The sequence below is a fragment of the Caretta caretta genome, chromosome 9 (genome assembly GCF_965140235.1).
Source record: "Caretta caretta isolate rCarCar2 chromosome 9, rCarCar1.hap1, whole genome shotgun sequence".
Lineage (NCBI taxonomy): Eukaryota > Metazoa > Chordata > Testudines > Cheloniidae > Caretta > Caretta caretta.
Genome location: NC_134214.1, coordinates 84657803 through 84681147, shown reverse-complemented (window position 1 = coordinate 84681147; position 23345 = coordinate 84657803). Strand labels below are relative to the sequence as shown.

Sequence of the window (23345 nt, the reverse complement as noted above, 5' to 3'; positions counted from 1 at the left end):
GTATACTGCATCATGTCAGTATCACAAAACCTTCAGGATAGGAAGTGAAGAATAAATACTATATTGGTTTGAAGCTGCAGGGTTTAATAGGAAAGTCCTATTTCTCCTAGGTAGGAATGTAGGGGGTGAAATTCACCCCTGTGCAGAAGGCCAGCACAAAGCTCAAGCATTGCTTAAGTCCCGCCTGAGCCTTGAAACTATTTAATTATGACTGAGTCATGTATGGGTCTTGTACTGGCGCTCTGCGTGGGGAAGAATGTAATCTGGGATGAACCAATTCCAGTAACAGCACTGAGTCGGAAACATTTAGGTAACTGGAGATCTGTCCATAAAGTGTGTAAATATGGTTTGTACCTTCTAATGTCTTTAACGTCAGGACAATATGTAGCAGTACAAAATTCTTCAGCCTTTCCTGAAAGTTGCAGTATGTTGTTCCTTCTGAATAGTTCACCTCAACAGAAGAGACTCGCATGATCTTTGGGAAAGCTGGCCTATAGGATTTGTACATTGTTCTTGCTATAATTTCTGCATCTTCCCTTAAAGCTCAAATCCTACAGGGAGTTGAGTACTTTGACTCAATCTGTCAAAGCTAGGGTGACCAGATGTCCTGTTTTTTATAGGAACAGTCCAGTTTTGGGGACTTTTTCTTATATAGACGCCTATTGCCCCCCACCCCGTCCCATTTTTTCACAGTTGCTATCTGGTCATTCGAGTCAAAGCACATGCTGGATTCCAATGAGGCTATGTATGTGCATACAGTTAAGTGTGTGCTGAAGAGCTTTGCTGAACTGCAGTTTGTGACTCAACTCCAATCTTAGGGCCAGATCCTGCAAACCTTTACCCCTTGGAATACCCCTTGTTCATCCCTTACTCAGTTCGTAGTCTCACTGACTTCAATGGGCCTGTGTACAGAATAAGGGATAGCAATGGAGTTACTTTTGGTTTGCACCAGTTTGAGAGGAGATTCCTGCCATGTCTACACACACATTTGCACTAGTTTAACTGAAGGTGTGATTTAAAAAACTGATTTATTTAAATTGGGGCAACTTTGTTTGTGGACATGCTTAACTCCATTTAAACCTGGCTTATAAATTAGCTTTCCCTGTATATTTACAGGGGCAAGCAAAACTGATATACCCAGTTTTAAACCAATATTAGTAGTTTGCATTGGTTTAAACTGGTGCAAATTTGTGCGTGGATGAGCCTCCTGTCTCCTTTATTTTCATCAGTTTATAAGTAACATGCTTTTATTTTTCTCCTTTCCTCTTATCACCTCTTCCCTTCCTTTCATTCTTTGGCTGCAGCAGTGAATGCTCGTCAGAGAACACTAAGAAGTCACATTTCAGTTTTTGGGCTGTCAGGATATAGGTGGAATTATTACAATAGATATTGTGCTGGTTCCTATGAATGTGCCTGAGGAGTGTTATTTCCGTACTTGTCTATTTGTAAATTGTTTAGCCACATTTTAATTCAATAATAAACATCAAATTGTGTATGCTTTTGATTTATGAACAATATCTGTCTCTGTTAGGCCCAATCCTGCATTAGGGCCTTACAGTGCATTATCCAAAGAGGATTTTTAAATACAGCTGGTTTTCTAGGAGCTGCATCTCATTTCATACTCCTTGACTCTCATGTTGGCTTGTCTGCATTCTATTAATGTGTGTCTCTCTCTAAAACATACAATGCCTGAACATCGGCTTGCATAAAAACTAAGCAGGCCAGAAAACCCCTGAAAGCAAATATTTCTTTTACTTAGAAATTATTTCAATTGAAGTGAAAGCTCATCTGGCATAACTACAACAAAGCAAATAAAGTTCAAACTGAAATGGCATTTCTTCTTTAGTCAAGGGCCTGTTACCATTTCAGCGGGCTTCAAGCAAACTTGTGCATTCTCGTAGAATGTAAAAGTGATCAAAGTAGGTCTCGAAATGTCGTCTTTTCCCCCACGCTCAAATAAGTTAGTCAAGTGACTTCAAGAGACTCCTGTGTAGCCTGCAGCATCCTAACTCTTCCAGGGCTTCCTGCTGCTGGTTGCAAAAGGGGAGAGCTGGTAGAAAATACAGGCAAATATTAGCCCCCCTTTCCCACTTGCATAAAAATCAAAACTTTAATGTAAACTTTGCTTAAATTTTGACCATTCAATAAAGGTGGCAGGAAAACAGCAGGAAAAAGAAATCATGACAACTTTTTGAAAAATATTTGCAAAAAATATCCAGTGACAATTGCAGCTCTGACAAAATATTTGAATAATTTGTCTTTTATCATGCATATCCTTGGACTTCAGTGGCCGACTGTATCAGCCCCTTTAAAATCTGCTCCTATTGAAATGAATGAATGGGAACTTTGCCACTGATGTCAGATAGGAGCAGGAATCTGCCTTTACCGGTATGTCTACATGGCGGCTGAAAGCAAGCCTCCTAGGCAGACACATCTGTGCTAGCAGGGCTTGACCTCGCATGTAGAGTGCTAAAAACAGCAGTGTGGATGTTGTGGCTCTGGCAGAAACTTTGGCTAGGTACCTGATCTCAGACCCAAGATGACGAATGGGCTTGAGGGCCTGAGCTCCATCTGAGCCACAGCATACATGCTGCTATGGTTTGACCATTTGCTTCTTGAGCCCAGCACTGGGAAGCTCACATCCAGTGCACTGTAGATGTACGCTAATTTACTTTGGCCTTAACACACCTCAATGTGTGGGTGTTATGAGCATCTTGGTAAGGAAATAAAAAAGAGAAGAGAAGTCACCTTGGAGAAGACGGAGTGTCCATTCATCCCAGTCCAGGGAGAGTCAGCACAAGTTGGTGTATTCTCTACATGAGAAGCACTTAAGCTGCACTGAGGGTATGTCTACACTTCAATTAAACACCCATGGCTGGCCTGTGTCAACTGATATGGGCTCATGGAAGGGCTTGGGCTGTGGGCCCAAATTTCTTCACTGCAATTAAATATTCCTGCAGCCCGAGTCCTGCAAGCCTGAGTTAGCTGATGTGAGCCTGCTAATGTGTAATTGCAATGTAGACATAGACCTTCCGAGCTCAAGTGGGTCTTGAGTGGTGCATAGTCGTGCTGCGAACTGTCTCCCATCACAGAGTTGAATAAAGGACAGGGGGAATCTTTACTCTGAATGCTGTTGCTGCTGTTAGTTGAAAACAAACCTGTCACCTTAGCTGAACATATTGAATTAGCGGCAAAGACATCTGTTGAAACTTATTCTCCCAGGTTAAAATAATTGCTTCATCTTATCTTGGCTAGTCACTTTCATGCTCAGTTGTTGGTTTTTATATTATGTTAGATAAGGGCAGGGTTGTGGGTATATGCTTGTTATGCTTTTGTTCATAGGCAGTTTCATTTTCATGCATACTGTACCCAGGTAGCAGGAGTTTCCAAAACTTCAGTGCAGGAGAATAAAACCAGAACAAAAGGAATAAATGGAAATAAGGATTAACTGTGATGATTTTTATCCCTTTCCCTCAATAAATCGAAAAAATCTTGGCTTTTATAGCAGTGGGTAATGCAATAGGCATCATACAATGCACAGATATTACATAAAGGCTTCATGTGTTATCAGTTACTCTTGAGATATTAAAAATCTGGGTTGTGAAATGTCTTTAGCTTCTTTCCTATTGGAAAATGTATGAAGAGGGGAGGCTTAATACACTTTAAAAGTTTTAATATGTATTGCAGAACAACACAATAGTATTAAATGAGGTAGTTCCTTCTCCTTTATCCATCCTGCATGATTTGGGGATGTGGAAGTCAGACGATCCAGGTTCTATGATGGGGAGCCTTTATAGGGTGTGATAAATCATGCAGCTTAATGTGCTATTGAAAGGTGCTCAGACTACTGTGATGAGGGTGGTTTAAGAAATGATAAAGAATAGACTAGCATGTGTTCTAGTGGTTAGGAAACAGTTTCTTTAGTTTTGTAACATGGTCTGTTAAAACTAAGGAAAGTTACTTATTTGGAAATGACTATACACAGGCAAATGAAATAAAAGAATTTTATGAAGAGTTTCCAATGACATCTTAAACCCGAGGGTTTGAAGAGTTTCACTATTTTTACCTCTTCCCAGTTTTAACAGTTTACCTTTCCAGGGTTTAACATTCTGTTAACGCATTTCCACAATTGATTTGTGTGTGTGTGTGTGACATATTTATTTCTTTTCCCAAAGCCTTCTCTGGTATTTTTAAATTTGGCATAGACTGACTTTTATCAGTATTTTCCAAAAGATCTTGAATTGTACTCCCTATGTAAAGAGATCTCTATAGATCTCATAAATGTCTGGGCATAGTAGGTTGTTAGTTGGATACTACACGTGGATGTTTGTGCTTTGCTTATATGAATTACTGGTTTTGAGTGAACAAAACTTGCCCAAGGTGAAACTCACCTCTGCAGAAAGGGCTGGTACAAGACCACTGCCCTGTAGTGGTCCTATGCTTTTCCTTTGCACAGAGGTGAATTTCAACTCTTGTGAACTGGTGGTCTAGCTCCATGAATTAGAGCCCATTTCCAGTCCTCTGTTCTAGCCATTTGATCCAAGGCATATTTTAATTGCTTTGCATTACAAAGCAGGAAGACATTTTGTCAGGAGCATTAAGAAACCCCAAACAAGGCAACCCAGCCATTTCTGTGGCTTTCTCCAAGAACCATAGAATTTGTGTTTCTATATAAACCAGTACACTAAGGCCCAGATTAAAAAAGGTATTTGGGCCTCTGAAGATGGAGGTGAGTGCCTAGAAGTATTTTTTTAAAATCACATTAGCTGATTTGCAGCTTTAGGCACCTGAAAACCTGCCCCTACTAGACTAGCAAATAATGCACACAGGGCATTTCTCAGTCCTTAGCTAGGCAGAGCTCTCATAGACGTCAAAGGAAGTTTTGTTTGAGAGAATACTGTAGAATTTGCTCCCTTGATTGGCAGACTTTGATTTTCTCTTCAAATAAAACTCTACACAGGAGCATGTCCTCCCCATAGGATAGCCTCCTAAAACTTACCTGTTCACGTGTCAGATTAAGCCCAGAAACACTGCAGCCAGTTATGATAGCTGTTCCTCTACCAACAAGTCATGATAGGAACAGAACTATGGCTCTTGAGATTATGCAACTTCAATGGGCCACCTGTTTGTTTCACTCCTTAGTTTATCCGTTTGCGTTATCCTGCTTGCTACTATCTCCAGCTTATCTGGTTGGAGTTAATATCATTTTGACTTCAAAATTCTAGCTGTAATGTGATCAGCTTTAGCCAAGGGGAAATCTAAGTAATGACAACCGGACTAACAAGCTCATAGCCCAGGAGACTGCCTCCTGTACTCAGTTGGTTAGAAACCACCACCATTTAAGCAATGTGGTCCAGTGACAGGGCTCTAGGATGGGAACTGGGTTTCTCTTACCAGCTCTTACTCACTGTGTCATTAAAACTCCCCGTGCTTCAATTGCCTCATCTGTAAAAATCGAGATAAGACCAATCTCTGTAAAGCTTTTGGAGATGTAGTTATAGAAAGCACTATACCATTGTTGAGTTATTACTATAATGTATACATTATAGTTTTCTGGATAATTTCTGCTACTGAATCCCTGAAAACATAAAGTTAAATCAAATGCCTTCTGCCATGTACCCTCTCACTTTCCCCCCCGTCCTTAAACTCACGTTAGTAGAAGCAAACTGGCCCGATAGTTTCCCCGCCCCACCCTCATCTTCTGTACTTCAATACAATTTAAAGGCTCCAGCAAAGGGCTTAGGGTGATGAAGCAGCATAATGTGAAAATGCAATCACATGTGTGTAAAATCATATTAACCCCATTCTTTCCGGAGTAATGAGTTGAACTTCAGTTTTAATTGGGAGAATCTAAACTTTAATAGACTTAATTTGAATGGTTTTTACATGCCTGGCAAAATCTGTGTGTACCAGTATAAATAACATCAGGAGAAGAGAGAGATTAGCCACAGTGTAATAGCACCGATCATCAGTTATTAGGGTAATTCACACAGACATATAACAGAAAATGTGGAAATGGCAGAATTGCTGAATGACTTATTTTGTTTGTTTTTTCACCAACACGTTTATTAGCAATTGGACATCTAACATAGTGAACGCCAGTTAAAATGAAGTAGGATCAGAGGCTAAAATAGAGAAAGAACAAGTTAAAAATTACTTAGACAAGTTAGATGTCTTCAAGTTACCAGGAATTAAATACATCCTAGAATACTCAAGGAGCTGACTGAGGAGATATCTGAGCCATTAGCAATTATCTTTGAAAAGTCGTCAAAGAAGGGATAGATTCCAGAGGACTGGAAAAGGGAAAATGCAATGCCCATCTATAAAAAGGGGAATAAGGACAACCTGTGGAATTATAGACCAGTCAGATTAATTTCAGCACATGGAAAGATGGGGGGCAAATAATTAAGCAATCAATTTCCAAAAACCTAGAAGATAATAAGGTGATAAGTAACAGTCAGCATGGATTTGTCTAGAACAATTGTCAAACCAACCTAATAGCTTTCTTTGACCGGTAACTTGGGGAAAGCGGTAGATCTGGTATCTCTTGACTTTAGTAAGGCTTTTTATACTGTCTCACATGACCTTCTCATAAACAAACTAGGGAAATACAACCTAGATGGAGCTACTATAAGGTGAGTGAATAACTGGTTGGAAAACTGTTCCCAAAGAGTAGTTATCAGTGGATCAGTTAAGCTGAAAAGGCATATCTAGTGGGATCCTGCAGGAATTGTCCTGGGTCCAGTTCTGTTCAATATGTTCATCAGTGATTCAGATAATGGTATAGAGAGTACACTTATAAAGTTTTCAGATCATACCAAGCTGGGAGGGACTGCAAGTCCTTTGGAGGATAGGATTAAAATTCAAAATGATCTGGATAAATTGGAGAGATGGTCTGAAGTGAATAGGATGAAATTCAATAAGGACAAATGCAAAGTACTACACTTGGGAAGGAACAATCGATTGCACACATACAAAATGGGAAATGACTGCCTAGGAAGGAGTACTACGGAAAGGGAGCTGGGCGTGATAGTGGATCACAAGCTAACTATGAGTCAACAGTGTAATGCTGTTGCAAAAAAAGTGAACATCGTTCTGGGATGTATTGGCAGGAGTGCTATAAGCAAGACACAAGAACTACTTCTTGCATTCTATTCTGTGCTGATTAGGCCTCAACTGGAATATTGTGTCCAGTTCTGGGCACCACATTTCGGAAAGATGTGGACAAACTGGAGAATGTCTGGACAAGAATGACAAAAATAATTAAAGGTCTAGAAAACATGACCTATGAGGGAAGATTGAAAAAATTGTTTTTTTTTTTCCAGTCTGGAGAAGAGACGACTGAGGGGGGACATGATAATAGTTTTCAAGTACATAAAAGGTAGTTACAAGGAGGAGGGAGGAAAAATTGTTCTTAACTTCTCAGGATAGGACAAGAAGCAATGGGCTTAAATTGCAGCAAGGGAGGTTTAGGTTGGACATTAAGAAAAACTTAACTGTCAGGGTGGTTAAGCACTGTAATTGCCTATGGAGGTTGTGGAGTCTCTATCTTACCTGCTCTTAAAATTACCAATGATAAACACCTGCCAGGGATGGTCTAGTAATACTTAATCCTGCCATGAGTGCAGGGGACTGGACTAGAAGACCTCTTGAGGTCCCTTCCAGTTCTATGATATATATAAATATATACCAGCTATACGTAGTGAGGAAACCTGTGCAGTCAGTAGTGGCTCTTAAATCTCTTTCTTTACTCTCACAAATGGATTTAGTTAGATGGGACAGTAGCTCATAAGTGATCGCTTATACTGTAGTGAGGCTTCTGTTGAAGCACTTCGCATTTGAAAAAAAAGAGATTCCAGAGCTGTGTGTCAGATCCATGTCTAGCTGTGCTGCTACAGGGTTTTTAGAGTCTGGTTTTTGGGAGGTACCGAGCAACCAGGACTCCAAAGAAAGTTGATGTGAACTGTGGATGCCCAGCTTCCTTGAAAATCAGGATCTCACTGTTTTTAGGCTTGATTCTGCTCCCCTTGAAAGAGGTTTTCCATTGACTTAAATGGGAGTGAGACTGGCCCCTTAAAAATTAAAAGGATGGCAATGTTCTACCAGTGCTGACAAATAGGGCTAAATGGTGTTCTGAGCTGTGGGTGACCGTGCCTTCGGACAGTCAATGTAAACAAACTGTCTCGTGGCCCGCAAGTGGATTACCCTGACAGGCTATGTGTGGGCCACAGGTTGCCCACCACTGGCTTAAGCACATGCTTAAGTCCCATCAAATTCAAGGGGTTTAAGTAAGCGCATGCTTACACCGAAGCATATGATTATGGGCTAAATGAATAAAATAAGGCAGGGCTTTAGGCCCTGATTCATATCTTGCCGTTGACACAGTTTTTGAATCAGAACTTTGTTTACTTTCACTGGCAAAGCGTACTCAAAGCTCATGTGGCTGAAGACACACTCCCATGAGCTAGGGCTGCAGAACAGGGTTACTCTGTTGTCCAAGCCTCCTGATTTGGTTTAAAGGAATAATAGCAGCAGAATTGCAAATAGGTCTAAAATTTATTTCTTTAATTCACATATCACATCACTGAGAGAACTTCTTGTTTTGAACAACTGCAGAGTTTATTAATTTATAAAACCAGGTCAAAGTGATAGAGCAAGTACATAAATAAGTACCACATCAGGCATATGTCCTGTGAAGACGGTGAAAAACATGATATTGTGTATTTTATTGTCTTAAGTGACCAGAGACTGTAAAAATGCAGAACTTCATTTTCTAAATGGTGCTTATATTGTTTTGTTTTCATAAAAGTTTATTATACAAATAAATACACAATTTGAACCCCACTTGTTCTGTCACAAACACAAGACTGTTTGTCTTCCAAAAAAACAACACAAACACTGTACACTTTCCACAGAATCTTTGTTCAATCAGCTACTGCTACAACCATACTGTACCAAGAGGTGAGCCAAACATAGCCAGGTGTTTGTCTGCCTACCAGAATACTATGACGCCTCAGAATGCCTTCCATTATGTCTTCATCAGAGGTATGTTCATGTTAATACATGCATTATTAGTGGACTTATAATAAAAAAAAATTACATTTCTAAAGTGCCTTCCAATCCAAAGGATCCCAAAGTGTGTTACAAACCGCTGCTCCCACAACTACACTGCGTGGCACCCACTTCTGATGTGGAACATACAGCTGTTTAATAGTGCACAGGCGTGCTATGCCACAATTTTGGACAGAAGGTGAATACGACACCCATTTTAAACACAAAAGAGAATTTAGAGAGGCAAAGTCTCATTACCGAATTTGGCTTGGACACTGGAGTTAACTTTCTCTCTTATGAGAACTGCCCTAGGATCATTTATAGGACCATGCAAGGACTGTCGGGTGCTTTGTCTGGTTTCTAAATGATTTTACTCACATCACAAGAATTATTTTGTTCTTAGCAATCAAACTGGCTGCTGAAGAAGCTCACTTCTGGCACACTATCCTGTTATGTGTTTTAGGCCACTTTGGGCACTGGCAGAGAAGGAAGTGCACTAAAAAATAATCTGTTCTCTATCCTGGCATGGAGGATAGCTTGCTCTTTGCAGGCAGGACCATGAAGAATTTCTGTGTAGGAAATCCTGGATTTTCTTTTCATCCTTACATCCTAACTTAGTCTCCCTTTTCCTTCCTATCACATTCCCATCTCCTTGCTTTTAGTCAATGCCCCTTTCCATATATTCCTGCTGGATATTGCAAGAAACCCTGGCAGGGATGGATCCTGTGCCACTGAAAAAGCAGTAAAAGGGGGTTGCCTCTTACAACCACAGCTGCTATCAGGGAGCGGTGCAAAGAGATCACGGCTGTGAATAAGACCCTACTAAAAGGTTTAATATTTCTTCTGCTGGAGCCTGAGTTGGGCCACTGGTATTAAGTACTGAACATCCATACCCCTTAACCTCTTTGTTAAGATGTATATACCCCAGATGAAGACCTAGAGTGCCATCACTGGAAATACAGTGCGGAGCAGAGAGCACAAGTTTTGCAAAGTCCCATGGAGGCCTCTGAATTCTGGCCACCACCATTTATTTCACTCCCTTTGAGGACAAAGTGCCTGGCTCGAGGCAACTTCTTTAGAACTTCATTGCTGTTCAAGCACAAAAGGAAATGTTCTCATATGCTTCTGGAATAGAAAATGGAGGGAAAGCAGCCACAGTCACTTGTGCCTCAGGAGTGAATCTAAGATGGTGTCCATGTGGCAGGATTTCCTCAGAGAAAGCCATGTTTTCAAAGTAATGGCCTTGTATATCAGAACAGAACTCTTTTCTGAAGGCAGACACTGGACAGACACTAACATTCAGCTGTGAACTGCAAATCAGAATGAGTGCCTTAGATTTCTTTTTGCATGAAGATAATGGTCTTGCTGGTGCTGCACTAACTTAATGGCTTTATATAAGTGCTCATTAGTTTGCCATTGGAGAGAGTTGTCCTTGAAGTTATGCTTATTAGTTTGCTGGGGCTTGAGAGGCCACCAATTAGAACCACGCAGAACACTCTTATTGCGACAATTACCATTAATAAATTAAGCGATATCACAAGACATTTAATGAGTTATTAATCACTGTGGGTTTAACCCTATAGGAATTTTCATAAATGATTCAAGTACTTTGCATTCTCCTGCTATGTTACTTTGTAAAGGGAGTTTATTGACCGAGGCTATGTGTTAACAGGGCCCATGAGAATGCAGTAGTGGGGCGGCATGAGGGAGCTGACGTTTCATATTTCATGTAGAGAAGTGGATAATGGAAACCAAGTGAAAACCACTTAAAAGTTGAATGTTTTCTCAAATTGCTACATAAATGCAGTAATTCCCACTAACACCTTCTGGTTTGTTTATGTACTCAGAGTTTGTTCAACTGCAAGACATCGTCCCAAAAGCAGTAGGCAGGTTGGGAGTTTTCATTTAAATCTGGATTTTATGGCTCAAACACAAGTACTGTATCACTTGTATTCCCACCCCCCCACCCTAGAAAAACATGAGTCATTTCAACACCAGAAGTGGTATAAACTCAGCACAGGAAATAATGCTCTCCATAGCTCCTGCACAGTTATTAGGTGTCCTTCATTTCATTAGTTTGAGTAACTTGCCAAGTTTAAAAAAAAAAAATCTGTTTTCTTTTTTAACTTTTCAATTTTACAAGGAACTACAGTCTCCCTCTCCCTTTCCCCCACCAATACGGAGCCTCCTAGTCTTTTTGAGGAGATATTTAAATGGTTGACACAGACCACTACACATAAAGCAGCAAGTTTGCTGTGCATGATGTGAATAATTACTGCATTATAGTTTTGGATTTTAGGGCAACTGTTGACTTAAGCAAAATAAGCCTGCAGTCCAGCTGCAGATCCAAGTTTTCTCCCTCCCGTGCTGTCTCCCTTAACAGTGACCCTTTTCAGGCTTTTCGAGGTACAAAACCTTTACCAGATCCTCCAGCTCAGTCCTGCACACTCTGCTTTCACACATTTGGCTGATCTGAGCTTCTCCCTCGCTAAATATTTTCCACTGGCCTGAAAACAAAAATACAAAGCAGAAAGACACTGACTTAGACCGAATGCAAGGAGCTTTAGAGTCCCTTACAAGCACTAGCCAGACAAACACATTCAAATTGTTGATAGGGAGAATTAAAATATTTTCCTTTGGAAGGTTTGAAAATATCTCAATCACTTAATACATTGCATGCAAAAGAACATGAAGGGCCAGATTTTGATTGGGGAAGGGGGGAGGGGGGAAGCTTTAGTTTGTAGCTGGGAAGGCCCTGGCTTGTAATTGCGGCATACTCTCAAGAGTAATTCTTTCAACAGCTGCTGTTGCCCTGCAATAGTGGAAGTCTAAGCATAACAGCAACTTGCTAGTGCAGAAGAACTGGAGAATAAAACTGACCATTAACAAGGGAAATTGGGAGGCCAAGTTCTGTAGCCCAAGCTGGGTGAAATACAAACTATAAATTGCACTAGTGGTGAAAAATGAATTTGGGTTTTTTAAACAGTCAGTTTTTAATAATCCAAGGTGTTACTAGGGAGTTCAGAAAGGCATCTTTTAAATATGATTTATGTGAAAGTAACCCTCTAATCATATGTTGTATTCTGATTATTTTATTTGATACTCATAAACTATCGATTCCAGATGTTGGTGGGAAAGTAGCACATTTATTTCAATTGGAGGAGTCATGCAGGGCATGTTTCAGTCTGAGGTTATATAGAAAAGTGGAGCCTAAGAAGACCAGACTTTTACTTACTCAGTGTTGTCCTTGTTATCTGCTTGAAGTAGGGAAGTTCTTCAAATTCACTTTTGGATATCTTCTCAGTGTGGAAGTGATGTAGAATCCCTGTAGCAAAGCAGTAAGAACATGTAGTTGGAACAAATTTTCCCTGTTCTGAGCCTGTTGTGTTGTTGTGATTGTTTGTTGAATTACTGGCATGTTGAGCCACATTATGAAATCGTCTTTACCAACAATGTTTTAACCGATTCCATGTGCTCCATCAGTATTTTTCTTTTGTGGTTTTATGGTGGTGGAGAGTATCACCGAGATCTGAGAGTTAGTTCTTCCTTTACCCATATAACTACAGCCCTCCCTAGCATGAATGAGAGAGGACCAGAGCAGAGGCCAAAATCCCAATGCCTTGGAGAAAAGCCGTTTGGCATGCTGACATCGGACATTGTCTTTTACCTAACTGCAGGCAGCCAGCAGGAAATGCTCCTGCCAAACCACCAGAAGGGTTTGTGTCTTACTGGGAGCATAGTAGGACCCTGTATTAACGACCAGCCCTTCAGAGAGATGTTCATAGATCATGATCTGGGTAACTTTCAGGGTAGTTTGCCCTTTAATATGATCTCAACTTATGAAGCGTTTATATTTATTTATTTATTTTTAAAAGGTAGAGACTAAAGCTACTAAGTTGACACTGATGGTCTCAAAGCAATCTGTACACAAGCCTCGCAATGCCCCCGTGAACTAAGTAGATCCTAATTTTACAGATCTGTTAAAGCGAAGTACAAAAAGATTGAATGATTTGCCGGCGGTCACACTGTGTGAGTCAGTGGCTGAGTCAGGATTAGAACCCAGGCGCCTTGACTCCTGTGTGTGCCTATTTACTTGCTCTGACTGCGTGACAACATTCCCAGCTAAAGAGAGACTACAAACAAGTGAAAGTCAAGCTACTTTAATATTTAGCATGTGGACTAAGGCATTCTGAGACACAGTGTCATCACTTAGTAAATGCCTTCATGTAAAGGGCCTTTGAGAAGATAGCCAACATAATTCTTAAGGGAAAGAGTTGGTTGTAGGAGATGAAGAGAAAAATAACATTGCCTCTCTTTATATACTGAATAACGCATCTGTTTACACCCACACTTTTGGCATTTCCCTTTTTGGGTCCCCACTTGTATTTTTAATTAAACTGAAATAATATACATTTTGTAGCTCCACTCTTCCCAAAGATTCCTTAAGGGTTTTTTCTTTCAGTAAGGAATCACTTTGCCCACTTCGAAACGCAGCCTCCTCAGAGATCAATACGCTTTTTAGGATACATTGTGAAACACATACTCTTATAGTACATAGCAATATTACACAAGTTCAGATTCAACATAGAGTCCAAGAACTGTAGGGAAGTTTGGCATTTGTTTGAGATCTAGCTTCTAGATCTATAAAATCAAGGAGACCAGTCAATTAGCTAAAGTAAAAGCTCAGGCTTTATTCATTTGCAGCACATACAACACTGATCATCTGAAGGGGTAGGAACATCTAAACCCTTCAGATATTCAGGAGTCTGGACAACTGAAGGGACTGGCCTGAAAGGGTTGGAAGTCTGTGCTCAGGGTTAAGACTAGAGCTGGTCATAACATAGATTCTTTTCCCTTCCACAGAAAATGAGTTTTCTGTGAAAAATCAAAATCTAAAATGTTTTGGCCAAAACCTGAATAATTTTGATTCTGCAGCACTGCTATGGTCGGGGTGCTGGAACAAATTGTATTGTGGGGATGCTGAGAGCCATTGAACCAAACTGTAAACCCTGTATATAACGGAGACCACTTCAAGCCAGGGGGTGCAGGAGCACCCCCAGCACCTCCAGCTCCAGCACCTACGGCTATGGTGCCTCATGGGAGTTGTAATCTGGGAGCTGTGTGCTCCTGTTCCCCGCAATAGGCCAGGCTCACAGGTTGGCCTCCATCTCCCATGATGCACCACAGTCTCCCTCCTGCCCCCCCTCCATAGGATGGTGGCATTGAACTGGCTAGTGTGTGCTACTGCCCTCTATGGGCCAAAATCAGAACTGCTCAAATGCATATGATAGACCCCATACTGCTAATAACAAGGGAGTTTGGCACAAGCATTAGCAATTTGTGCTTTTGTAGTAGGAGGACTGGAGTTCTATCTCTGCTACCAGGGAAGTGCCAAATGCCCCAACGTAAAGAATTGGAACAGCTATAAAGTCCTGAGTGGCAAGAATTTATAGATCTTTCCTGAGGTTATAAAAAGAAAAAAAGCACTATTTTAAGAGAGAACTTGATCTACTTACCTTTCCGAATTGTCCACACATGTATTTCTATTTGAGGTGGCTTTTCTGTTTCCATTGCGATTTTTCTAATGGTTTCTTCTTCCTCCATGAAAACAGATTCATAGACAGGAAGCATCTCTTCACCGCAAAAGTAATCTTTGCTGTCAAAGCTCTGACTTGGCATCTCTTCTGTAAGCAAAACATGACACAGCTTTAATAATGTTCCTTGGACCTTACTAGATTCATGCTGCCCAACAAGTTCAGCTTAATTGTAGAGAGTTCCTCTGAAGTGGTCTTTCAAGTCCTTCTCCAACTGAGTCCAGACTACTTAGTGAAATTCTGTTTTGCTCTCCCTTTTTAATGCTCAGACCTGGTAACAATAAAACAATTTGGATTTTTATTTAGTATGTTTTATCTTACCACATACAAATCAGACTTCGAGAAAAGATCCTGCTTTTTTTGATGGCTGTGGGTGAACTTCAGGAGTTAGAGACTGATCTGAAATCTAGATAACAAATGATTTTCTTCTATAGCACTTGCATCCCAGGTTCTTAGCCAGATTTTTCTGAGTGCCCTCATCTTCCATTGACTTCAAGAGGAGTTGTGGATGCTCAGCATGTCTACATGTCAGGCTCTCACAACTTCAGTTATTAACTGAATTAAGCCTCACAACCCTCCTGTGACATAAAGTATCATCCCCTTTTTACACGTAAGATGATTGAGACACAGGGCAGTTAAATGAGTCTCCTTCCATCACATGAGTCAGGGACACAGCTGGGACTTGAACTTAGCTTTCCTGTCTCCTAGTGCACTGAACCAGGCTCCCTTCTAATTAGCATTGCTAACAGGTGCTTTGTGAGTGACTTATGCATTTGGCTCTGACACTTGTTTTCTCAGAGCATTTCTGCCAGTGCGTCATAGAACTAAACACAAAAAAGGGGTTAAATGTGTTGTGGGAAAATTTTAAAGGTACAGATGGGGGTTAGACACCTCGCAAAACGTCATAAGAGAGGTTAGCAAATTTCTAAGTAGTTTGTTTGCTTTTCTTTACACATTTTTACTAATATCCTACAACAAGCTAATCAAGTGATTAGATTTTCCCACAATGCTATGATAAGCTGTCATAGCATTAGTGCTTATTCTAAGGATCCAGTTCCATTATTGGCACAAATAACGTTTTGACCAAAGCATTTAAATCTACTGCTATGTTTTGCAAAACAAAAGCTTTATTTAGTACAGTAGTGTAAATGTCCCAAGCTAGAAAACAAATGGAAAGCTCTGTGAGGATTGTAAATGGGAAGGGAAGGGAGAATGAGAGAATCTCCTTGAATTATTGTCTGAGAGATAATGCATCTCTAGTTGGTGGGGGGGGGGAGGGGAGGGGATATACTCTCTTCTGAAATAGATGTGCAAAAGTCACACTAATGCTAGAGAGCAGAAAAAGAGACCAGAAGGTGGGCCCAATCCTCCGTTCCCTCTACCTGTGGAAATGAAATGAATGAGATGGCTTGCAAGATTGGGTGCTTTAGATCTATTATCGGGCCCAGATTTCCCTCTAGACAAAATATAGCAACAGATAAGGTTGCTCATTTCATCAGGTGTCACTATGATCAAAAGACCAGTTAAAATCCAAAGCAAAAAGGCAGTCTGTGATCTATTCTGTGTTTTACCTGGACAGACTTTACAGCATTTTCCTTCTATTTTCTGAGGGTATTTGCAGGGATATTGATCCGGACAATGAATTTTCTTACATTCTTGTTTGGTGATGTTGCAGGTACACAACACACACTCTACGATTCCAAAGGCCCGGAGATTAGGATGCCACGATTCACCATGTGAATATGTTTTTCCATTTGAAACACAGACTAAAACAGGAGAGAGGAAGAAAATGAATATTCATTGTATGGTAGGGCCCCAGCAGGTCCATAGTTGAACTACAACCTCTGCCTTAGTGCTACACACTGGTTTGAGGCAATGTTGCATTCATGACATGGCTAAAGGATACACCTCTGCTTGGAAGTATATTTTTCACAAGTGATTTCTGGCCCAGCCCTTCTCGCACTGACGTTAAGTTTTGTCATTTACTTCAAAGGGAACAGGATTGAACCTTTGATCACCTTTCTCTGTGCAATTTGGTCTAAATTCTGGCCTCACTTATCTGTGAGGGTGCCCTGGTATTTCAGTGAGCGAGATGGAATGCAGAATTTGACCACTCTCCTCCAGTGGGTATCCGTTTTTGTTGGGGACCATTTACTCCCACCAATTGGCTTTTATGATCTTAGCTCCTCATGCACACCCCACTCCTCTGAACTGGCTCCTGCCTCAGAATTTCAGCCTGCAACCAGAACAATATTCTAGTTGCCCTGTGAACCTTGCTTCTTTAAACATTTCATAAACACACTGAAAAATGCAGACTAACCAAAAAAGGTGAAAGAAAGGGCACTGTTTCATTTCAAAAAGCAGTAGAAATCAAGTTTGGATTTGCTGTAAATATTTCCAATTCTTCTAATATGCCATCATTTTGTGTTAATGCTTTTATTTGTAAAATATGTTCTTCTTTTGCCTGTAACTTTCAAAAGCAATTTAATTTTTATCTGTAATCTTAAATTTACATCTAACTGGTAACAGATGTGAGCAACTGGCTTATGTGTTACTAAGTTACCAAGATTTATGGTGGGTGTTCTTCATAATGTATTGTCTTTCACGGGTGTTATACCATCATTTGGTTTAATAATTTATTACTTTTTAAACCCTTTCTTAAGAGCTGTTTTCATTTTAGAAGGGGAAACAGTTTTTTCTCATAAAAGCAAATGAAGTGTTCTCTGTATACAAATCATAATGATGAGAAAGAAAAGGGAAAATTTACGTAAAACGGGATTAATTACTCTATTGTTATAATTAACCTTCTTACATGCTTTAGCAGTATATTTATACTTATGTTTATATCATTTTTTTCCTGCCAGAGAGCTCCAAATGCTTTACAAACATAAATTAAACCTCACAGCTTCTCTGTACTGTAGTCAGGGATATGTTGACTATAGATACATTATCCCAATTTTGCAGATGGATAAACTGAGGCTCAGAAAGGTTAAATAATTAGTCCAAAGTGACAGAAGAAGTCTGTAGTCACCATGAAAATAGAACCCTAGCTCCCAAATGGCCTGCTTTAACCATCTGCATAGAAATGTAATTCTGTATCCATGTAATGGCATCAAATCTGCAGGTCAGTATAACTCTTTTGTTTATTTTTAGATTTATAAAATGTATCTCAGGAAGCATGTGCATTAATTAATAACACACTCTAATTGCAGAGAACAAAAGAAAGGACATGGTCACCATTCTAATTTCCATTCCAGAGACCTCTTAGACTCTCTCTGGGCCACAAGCTCCTAAAGCTGTCACTGACACTAAACTGTGCAGAGAAATGTGCTGTTCATTTGTCTGCTTTTTATCTGCTGAAACAAATCAGTTAGAAATTGCTTTGATGATGTCTTCATGTGTGAACTGGATGTCAGAGATATTGCACTGAGTGGAGATTCCTGCTCCTAGTTTCAGCATAAAACATTGACATGATCTGAATGTGCTTTCATGGTTGTTCAGGTGGATAATAAAGATCCTATGGCCAACATTCCTTCTGTTAGTTAATACCTTAAAAGATTAGTTGGCTATAACACAAAGGCTTTTAACTCTTGGTGGGACATTCCTGAGTGTACACTACTCTGGGGTTTGTGTATAGTTGCTCTTCTATAGCGAATTCTTTTATTACTATTTGGGCCTGATCCTGTAGACCCTTATTCACTTAAAGCATACTCTACCAGCTACACAAGTAACTCCGTTGAAATGTATAGGAATTGAGTGCACTCAGCACCTTGCAGCATCATGCCCTTTTGCCAGGACATAAAATCTGCTGCCCCTTTTAAATTGGGGATTTGGTGAGTCCAACCCTTTTTTCTTAGTATAATCCTTGAGGAACATGGCTTAGTCATGCTTCTATAAAGGTTTTCCATATGAGCTTGAGGTCCTAATGTTCCCATAATGTAATAAGGCTCTCAGAGGCTTAGAGAGATATTATGTTATGTTACTGGAATGCCTCTAGCTCTCAGTGCTTTGTTTTACATATATCTTTGATATGAAGTATTGTATTGATCTCTGAAAAACAGAATAAAAGTTAAATGGGGGGTGGTGGAACTGCTGGCCCGAACACTAGGTAACAGCTTTGTTCAACACAGATGTAAAGGGGGAAGCTCCTCATCGCTCATAGGTGGGATACTTTCTACCAAGGAGATGGCTCAGTAAGTCTTGGCAGTAATGAGTCTACTGGTAACCTAGTAGGGGTTTGTCACCTGAGATTTCTGAGATAGCTTAAACACGTGCCACTTGCATTCACACAGGTTATCAAATAGGAGAAAGCATGAAGAAAATAACCAAAAGTAGATTTTTCCATTCTCTGGATGCTAGACCAATCAGTGTGTGAATTTAGCAGCAGATCCAAAGGCATTGACAGTGGTGTCAGCTGCTCACCTTCCTAGTCCCAACAGAATAAAGTGGTCTTTATATAGTGTGATACAGCATAGCCAGAAGGCGGCAGGAGAGTGATATAGGAGAGATATGTAAGTCCCAGGATGAGGAGAAGCCTTATTCCCTATAGAGGGAAGAAAGGTTTCTATAGATTAATTAAAAACACCTGAAGCCAATTAGAGCACCTGAAGTTAGTCACCAGATAAAAACCTCCTGCTTCAATCAGCCAGGGGAAGGAGTTGGAGCAGAGAGGTTTGGAGGAGTTGAAGTAGAGGAGAGTTTGGAGAAGTGCTGTGGCTGGCTAGAAGACCAAGACCCTAGGTAAAGAGACACCTGGCTTGTGCAGAGAGAGAGGGCAGGAAGCCCCACAAGCTGAAGAGCAGGAGAGGGAAGTAGCCCAGGGGAAGGAAGCACTAGTTCAAGTGGTTTACCACTATCCCTAGGGCCCCTGGGCTGGAACCTGGAGTAGAGGGTGGGTCTGGGTCCCTCCCTCTCCACTACCTTTCTCTGGGTTACTAGTGGGACAGTAAATATCCTAGTTCAGGGGCAGGAAACTGCACCCTGAACTCCTCCCCAAGAAGAGGAAGTGTGGGACCCATCATAATTGTACTGGCAATTTGCCACAATAATTTCATGCCATATAGATTCTCGAAGTTCTTTAGAAAGCAATATGGTAGTGCCCATGTGTTGCCTATGCATGGGCAAATGCAGCAGCCACTATAGGCTCAGACACAATTGCCCCCAGCCAAGATAACTCTCCTAATGTTATATCTTTGCTGTCTTACTGTACTTTTACTTTCTGACTTGCAAGGTTCAATCGTTTGCAAAGGGTCTCCCCCTTTATATACTAAAAATTCTTTGAGAGCTATAAATGGCTGAGACCCAACTCAGAGTGGTATTGCTAAAAGGACTTCTCTTTACCTCGTCCGTGCTTATGCTTGTTGTTGATGACGATCTGTACTATAGTTCCTGAGGCTTGCTGGGGGTCAGGTAGGACTCCACGGTTACTCCTGCCACTGGAAAATCGTGGAATATTGACCACCTGTCTAGTGGAGCTGGGTGACAGGTCATAATGGGAGCGATGATATGAATGCCTCTGTGTGGAGACAGAAGGAACAGGAATGTAAATATTTCATTCAAGTTAAGCAATTGGAGAGCTGAACTTTGTGTGTAAACTGTCTGTATTAAGGCTCCCTGTGCAGTCAATGTGAGTTTTGCCACTGATGTCAGTGAGGTGCTAAATCTCAAGATTCGCTTCTTCCTTGATGGAGAGAGACTCATGCAGGTGCTTGAGATTAACCTGTGTTAAACTGCAGGTATTTGACCCCAGGAGTTCTATCCTTCTGCATCCAAACTGCTTTTTACAGCATCCCTGAATATGGACCAAGTATAGTCAATACGTAAAATGATCAGATGCTGCCTGCCTTCCTGCTTCTCATATCACTGTAGATGCCAGAGCCACAGACACGCGTAAGGCCAGATGCAATCACTGTTGCTCCAGATGAGCAGTACCTTGTCAGAATCTATCTCTAAGTCCATCAGCTGGGAAGCCTTGACAGATTTGTAGGTGAAAATAGCCCTGTGCAGTGACTCTGTTTTTCAAAACAAAGCACCATGGTAATGTTGGGGGATTTTTTCCAAAAATACCCAAAAGCATGACTGAAGATTGTTTGTTAAAATAGTACTCTTACAAGGCATGTATTTATTTTGTGCTCCAAATGCTTAAAAATGCCAGGTACTCTCTCCAAATTGTGTTATAAAAATCAACGCTGCCAGACTGAATTATTGATGGTTAATCTTCACCCTGGAAGCAATAAAGCTGCATCATAGATTGATCTAGCCCCTGGAGTGAATTCGTACCCCTCAGGCATGATAACTAGTAAATAAGTGTGTTACTACTGTTGAAAAGCAGTGTTCACATGGCAGACAAACCATTTATTCAGGTATGGTATGCACAAGTATCTGATCCAAAGTCTGCAAGAGTCAGTGGGGGTCATTCCATTGGCTTTGGATCAGGCCTTAGCTGCACATGTTCGTTCAGTAAAGTGCAAGAGAATAAGTAAAATCTCTAACAAGATCCAGAGACAGCCTGAGTCATCCATGTGTGTCCTAGTGGCGATGCACACACAGGGCTAGAGTCTCCTTTGCCTTGCACCTGCGGTGGTTATTTACAAGGTGGCTGCAATATGCTACCGTTCTTGTTGGGTAGCAATCTGCACTCATTCTGTAGCAGCAGAGGTGAAAGTAAGCCAGTCCGGTGTACCGGTAAGAGCCGGTACACCGTGCCGGACCAGACCAGCTTCCCCAGGCTGGCAATTTAAAGGGCTGGGGCTCCCCGCAGTGGCAGGAGCCCTGGGCCCTTTAAAGCACCGCCCGAGCCCTGTCGCCGCTACCCTGGGGCTCCGGCAGCTGGGCTCGGGCAGCAATTTAAAGGGCCCGGAGATCCACTGCAGTAGCCCCTGGGGCTCCCAGCTCCCTCTGCACCGGCTCCCTCTACAGCTGGGAGCTCTGGGGGTGATTTAAAGGGTCTGGGGGCCCTTTAAATCTTTAAAGGCCTCGCCTTTTCTGGTTGAGGCCACTCCTTTTCCAGTTGAGGCTACGCCCCCGGCTCAGGACTCCGGTGTACCGGTAAGTCCTTGTAAGTTACTTTCACCCCTGTGTAGCAGTGCAAAGTACCTGACTAAACAAGGTGCAGAGCAATGAAGAGTCACACCCATTCGTTGGGTGTATCTTCTTATAATGTGGCATTTTGTTCTGCTGTTGTAACTATTGAATACTGGCAGATATAACAGTATCCAAACAGCTACAGCATATGAAATATGGCTTATATATTGCTAAGTATTTACTTGGTATTAGCAATGATGAATTTTCCAACATTCTTACTGCTTTACAGGCTGTTGCTGAGTCAGGGGCCACAGAAATGGATATAGAATTTTTGTCTGGCAACAAAATACACTGTGAACCACAGAAAATAAACAATGTTGCCCCTTCCTCTGGTGCTAGCTTTTTTTTTAACAAAGGACACTAGATTTTTTTCTAACAATCATTAATTGTGGGAGATGTTAGACATCTTCTGATCACGGGCTGCCATCTCAACAGTGCATGAACCACAAATGATTTTAGAAGGAAAAATAATATAATAGTGAAAGAGGAGGAGACAGGATAGCAAAGTGGGAAAGAGGGATTATGGAAAGAACAGGCATGACAAATTGTTTTCAGTTTCCTAGGTACCAAAGTATCCTTTTGTAAGAGACATGCCCATTCTGCCCGCATGAACTCTAATTGCTCACTCTGTAGTGCCCTTGGCTCCTGAGCAGCACCTTTTAGCTCATGAGACCTGACACGTGAAGTGTACTTTATTGGTTTCAGAACATACTATGCAAGTTTGTCTAGGGGGACACCATGTTTGGAGCCCCTCTCCCGGCCAGGCCCTAATCTATCACAAGAGAATTTTTGTCTGTCATTTCTTCAAGATCATCAAAGATTTTCAGCTGGGTACAAAGAGCTAAAGGCAAACAGAGGAAGATTCAATGGAAAAAGGTATTGTCACTAGTATGAATTTTTCTGCCTGGTATTCCCGTGCCAAGGCAGAACTGGTGAAGAGTTAGAGTAATCGTCCCTTTTACTTGTGTGTGACTGGCTCGGTAGGAAAACGGGTTTTCTCATTACACAGGGCACACTTACAGCTTCTCTGTTGGCCGGTTGCCGGAAGATATCCCCATCAGAATGTTCCCATGATAATTCTCCATCTCCTGTATGTGAGATAAAACCATCAGTAATGGGAGTAATTGTGCAATGCCTTAGACATGCCTATGAGAATTCTTCTCAGCTGAATGAGACCAAAGACTGAGGCAGAGCTGTAGTGAGGTCACATTGTACTAAGACACCATTACTTCTACAAAACATATTTATTATTTGTATCACAGAAGCTCCCATCCTGGGCAAAGAATCCATCATGGAACAAAAATACAGTCCCCGAGTACAAAGAGCTTACAATCTATGTGACATTTTCCTAGTCTGCTATGAAGTATTAGCCTCAGTCAATACTAAACTACACTTATCATATAAAGAACAAAGTACATTTTTGTGTTGCTTTGTCTTTAAGGGTTTTTTCCCCTTTTTGCTTACTATCAAGTTCACAAAATTTGGTAACTTGGTGTATTTCCCAAATATTATTCTGAACCGATAAGGTTCTTTTAAAAAACATCCAACACTCTGCCACTGAAATTATTTTAAAAATAGATGCAACAGCCACTTTTAATGCATTACTCCCTGGACACA

The 23345-nt window shown here is 41.0% G+C and overlaps 1 protein-coding gene across 7 annotated transcripts in view; it reads right to left on the bottom strand.

Moving 5' to 3' along the window:
• Positions 1-11425: 11425 nt before the first annotated feature.
• The window catches only part of CHRDL1 (chordin like 1), a 166956-nt gene continuing 155036 nt past the window's right edge, over positions 11426-23345 (bottom strand). For all 7 annotated transcript variants that reach the window (XM_048864106.2, XM_048864105.2, XM_048864101.2 and 4 more), the window contains 6 exons: positions 22749-22816; positions 19986-20160; positions 16217-16411; positions 14568-14735; positions 12287-12376; positions 11426-11558 (listed from right to left, as the gene is read on the bottom strand). In XM_048864106.2, the coding sequence (XP_048720063.1) occupies positions 11428-11558; positions 12287-12376; positions 14568-14735; positions 16217-16411; positions 19986-20160; positions 22749-22816 (827 nt within the window). In that variant the 3' untranslated portion in view covers positions 11426-11427. The remainder of the gene's footprint in view (positions 11559-12286; positions 12377-14567; positions 14736-16216; positions 16412-19985; positions 20161-22748; positions 22817-23345) is intronic.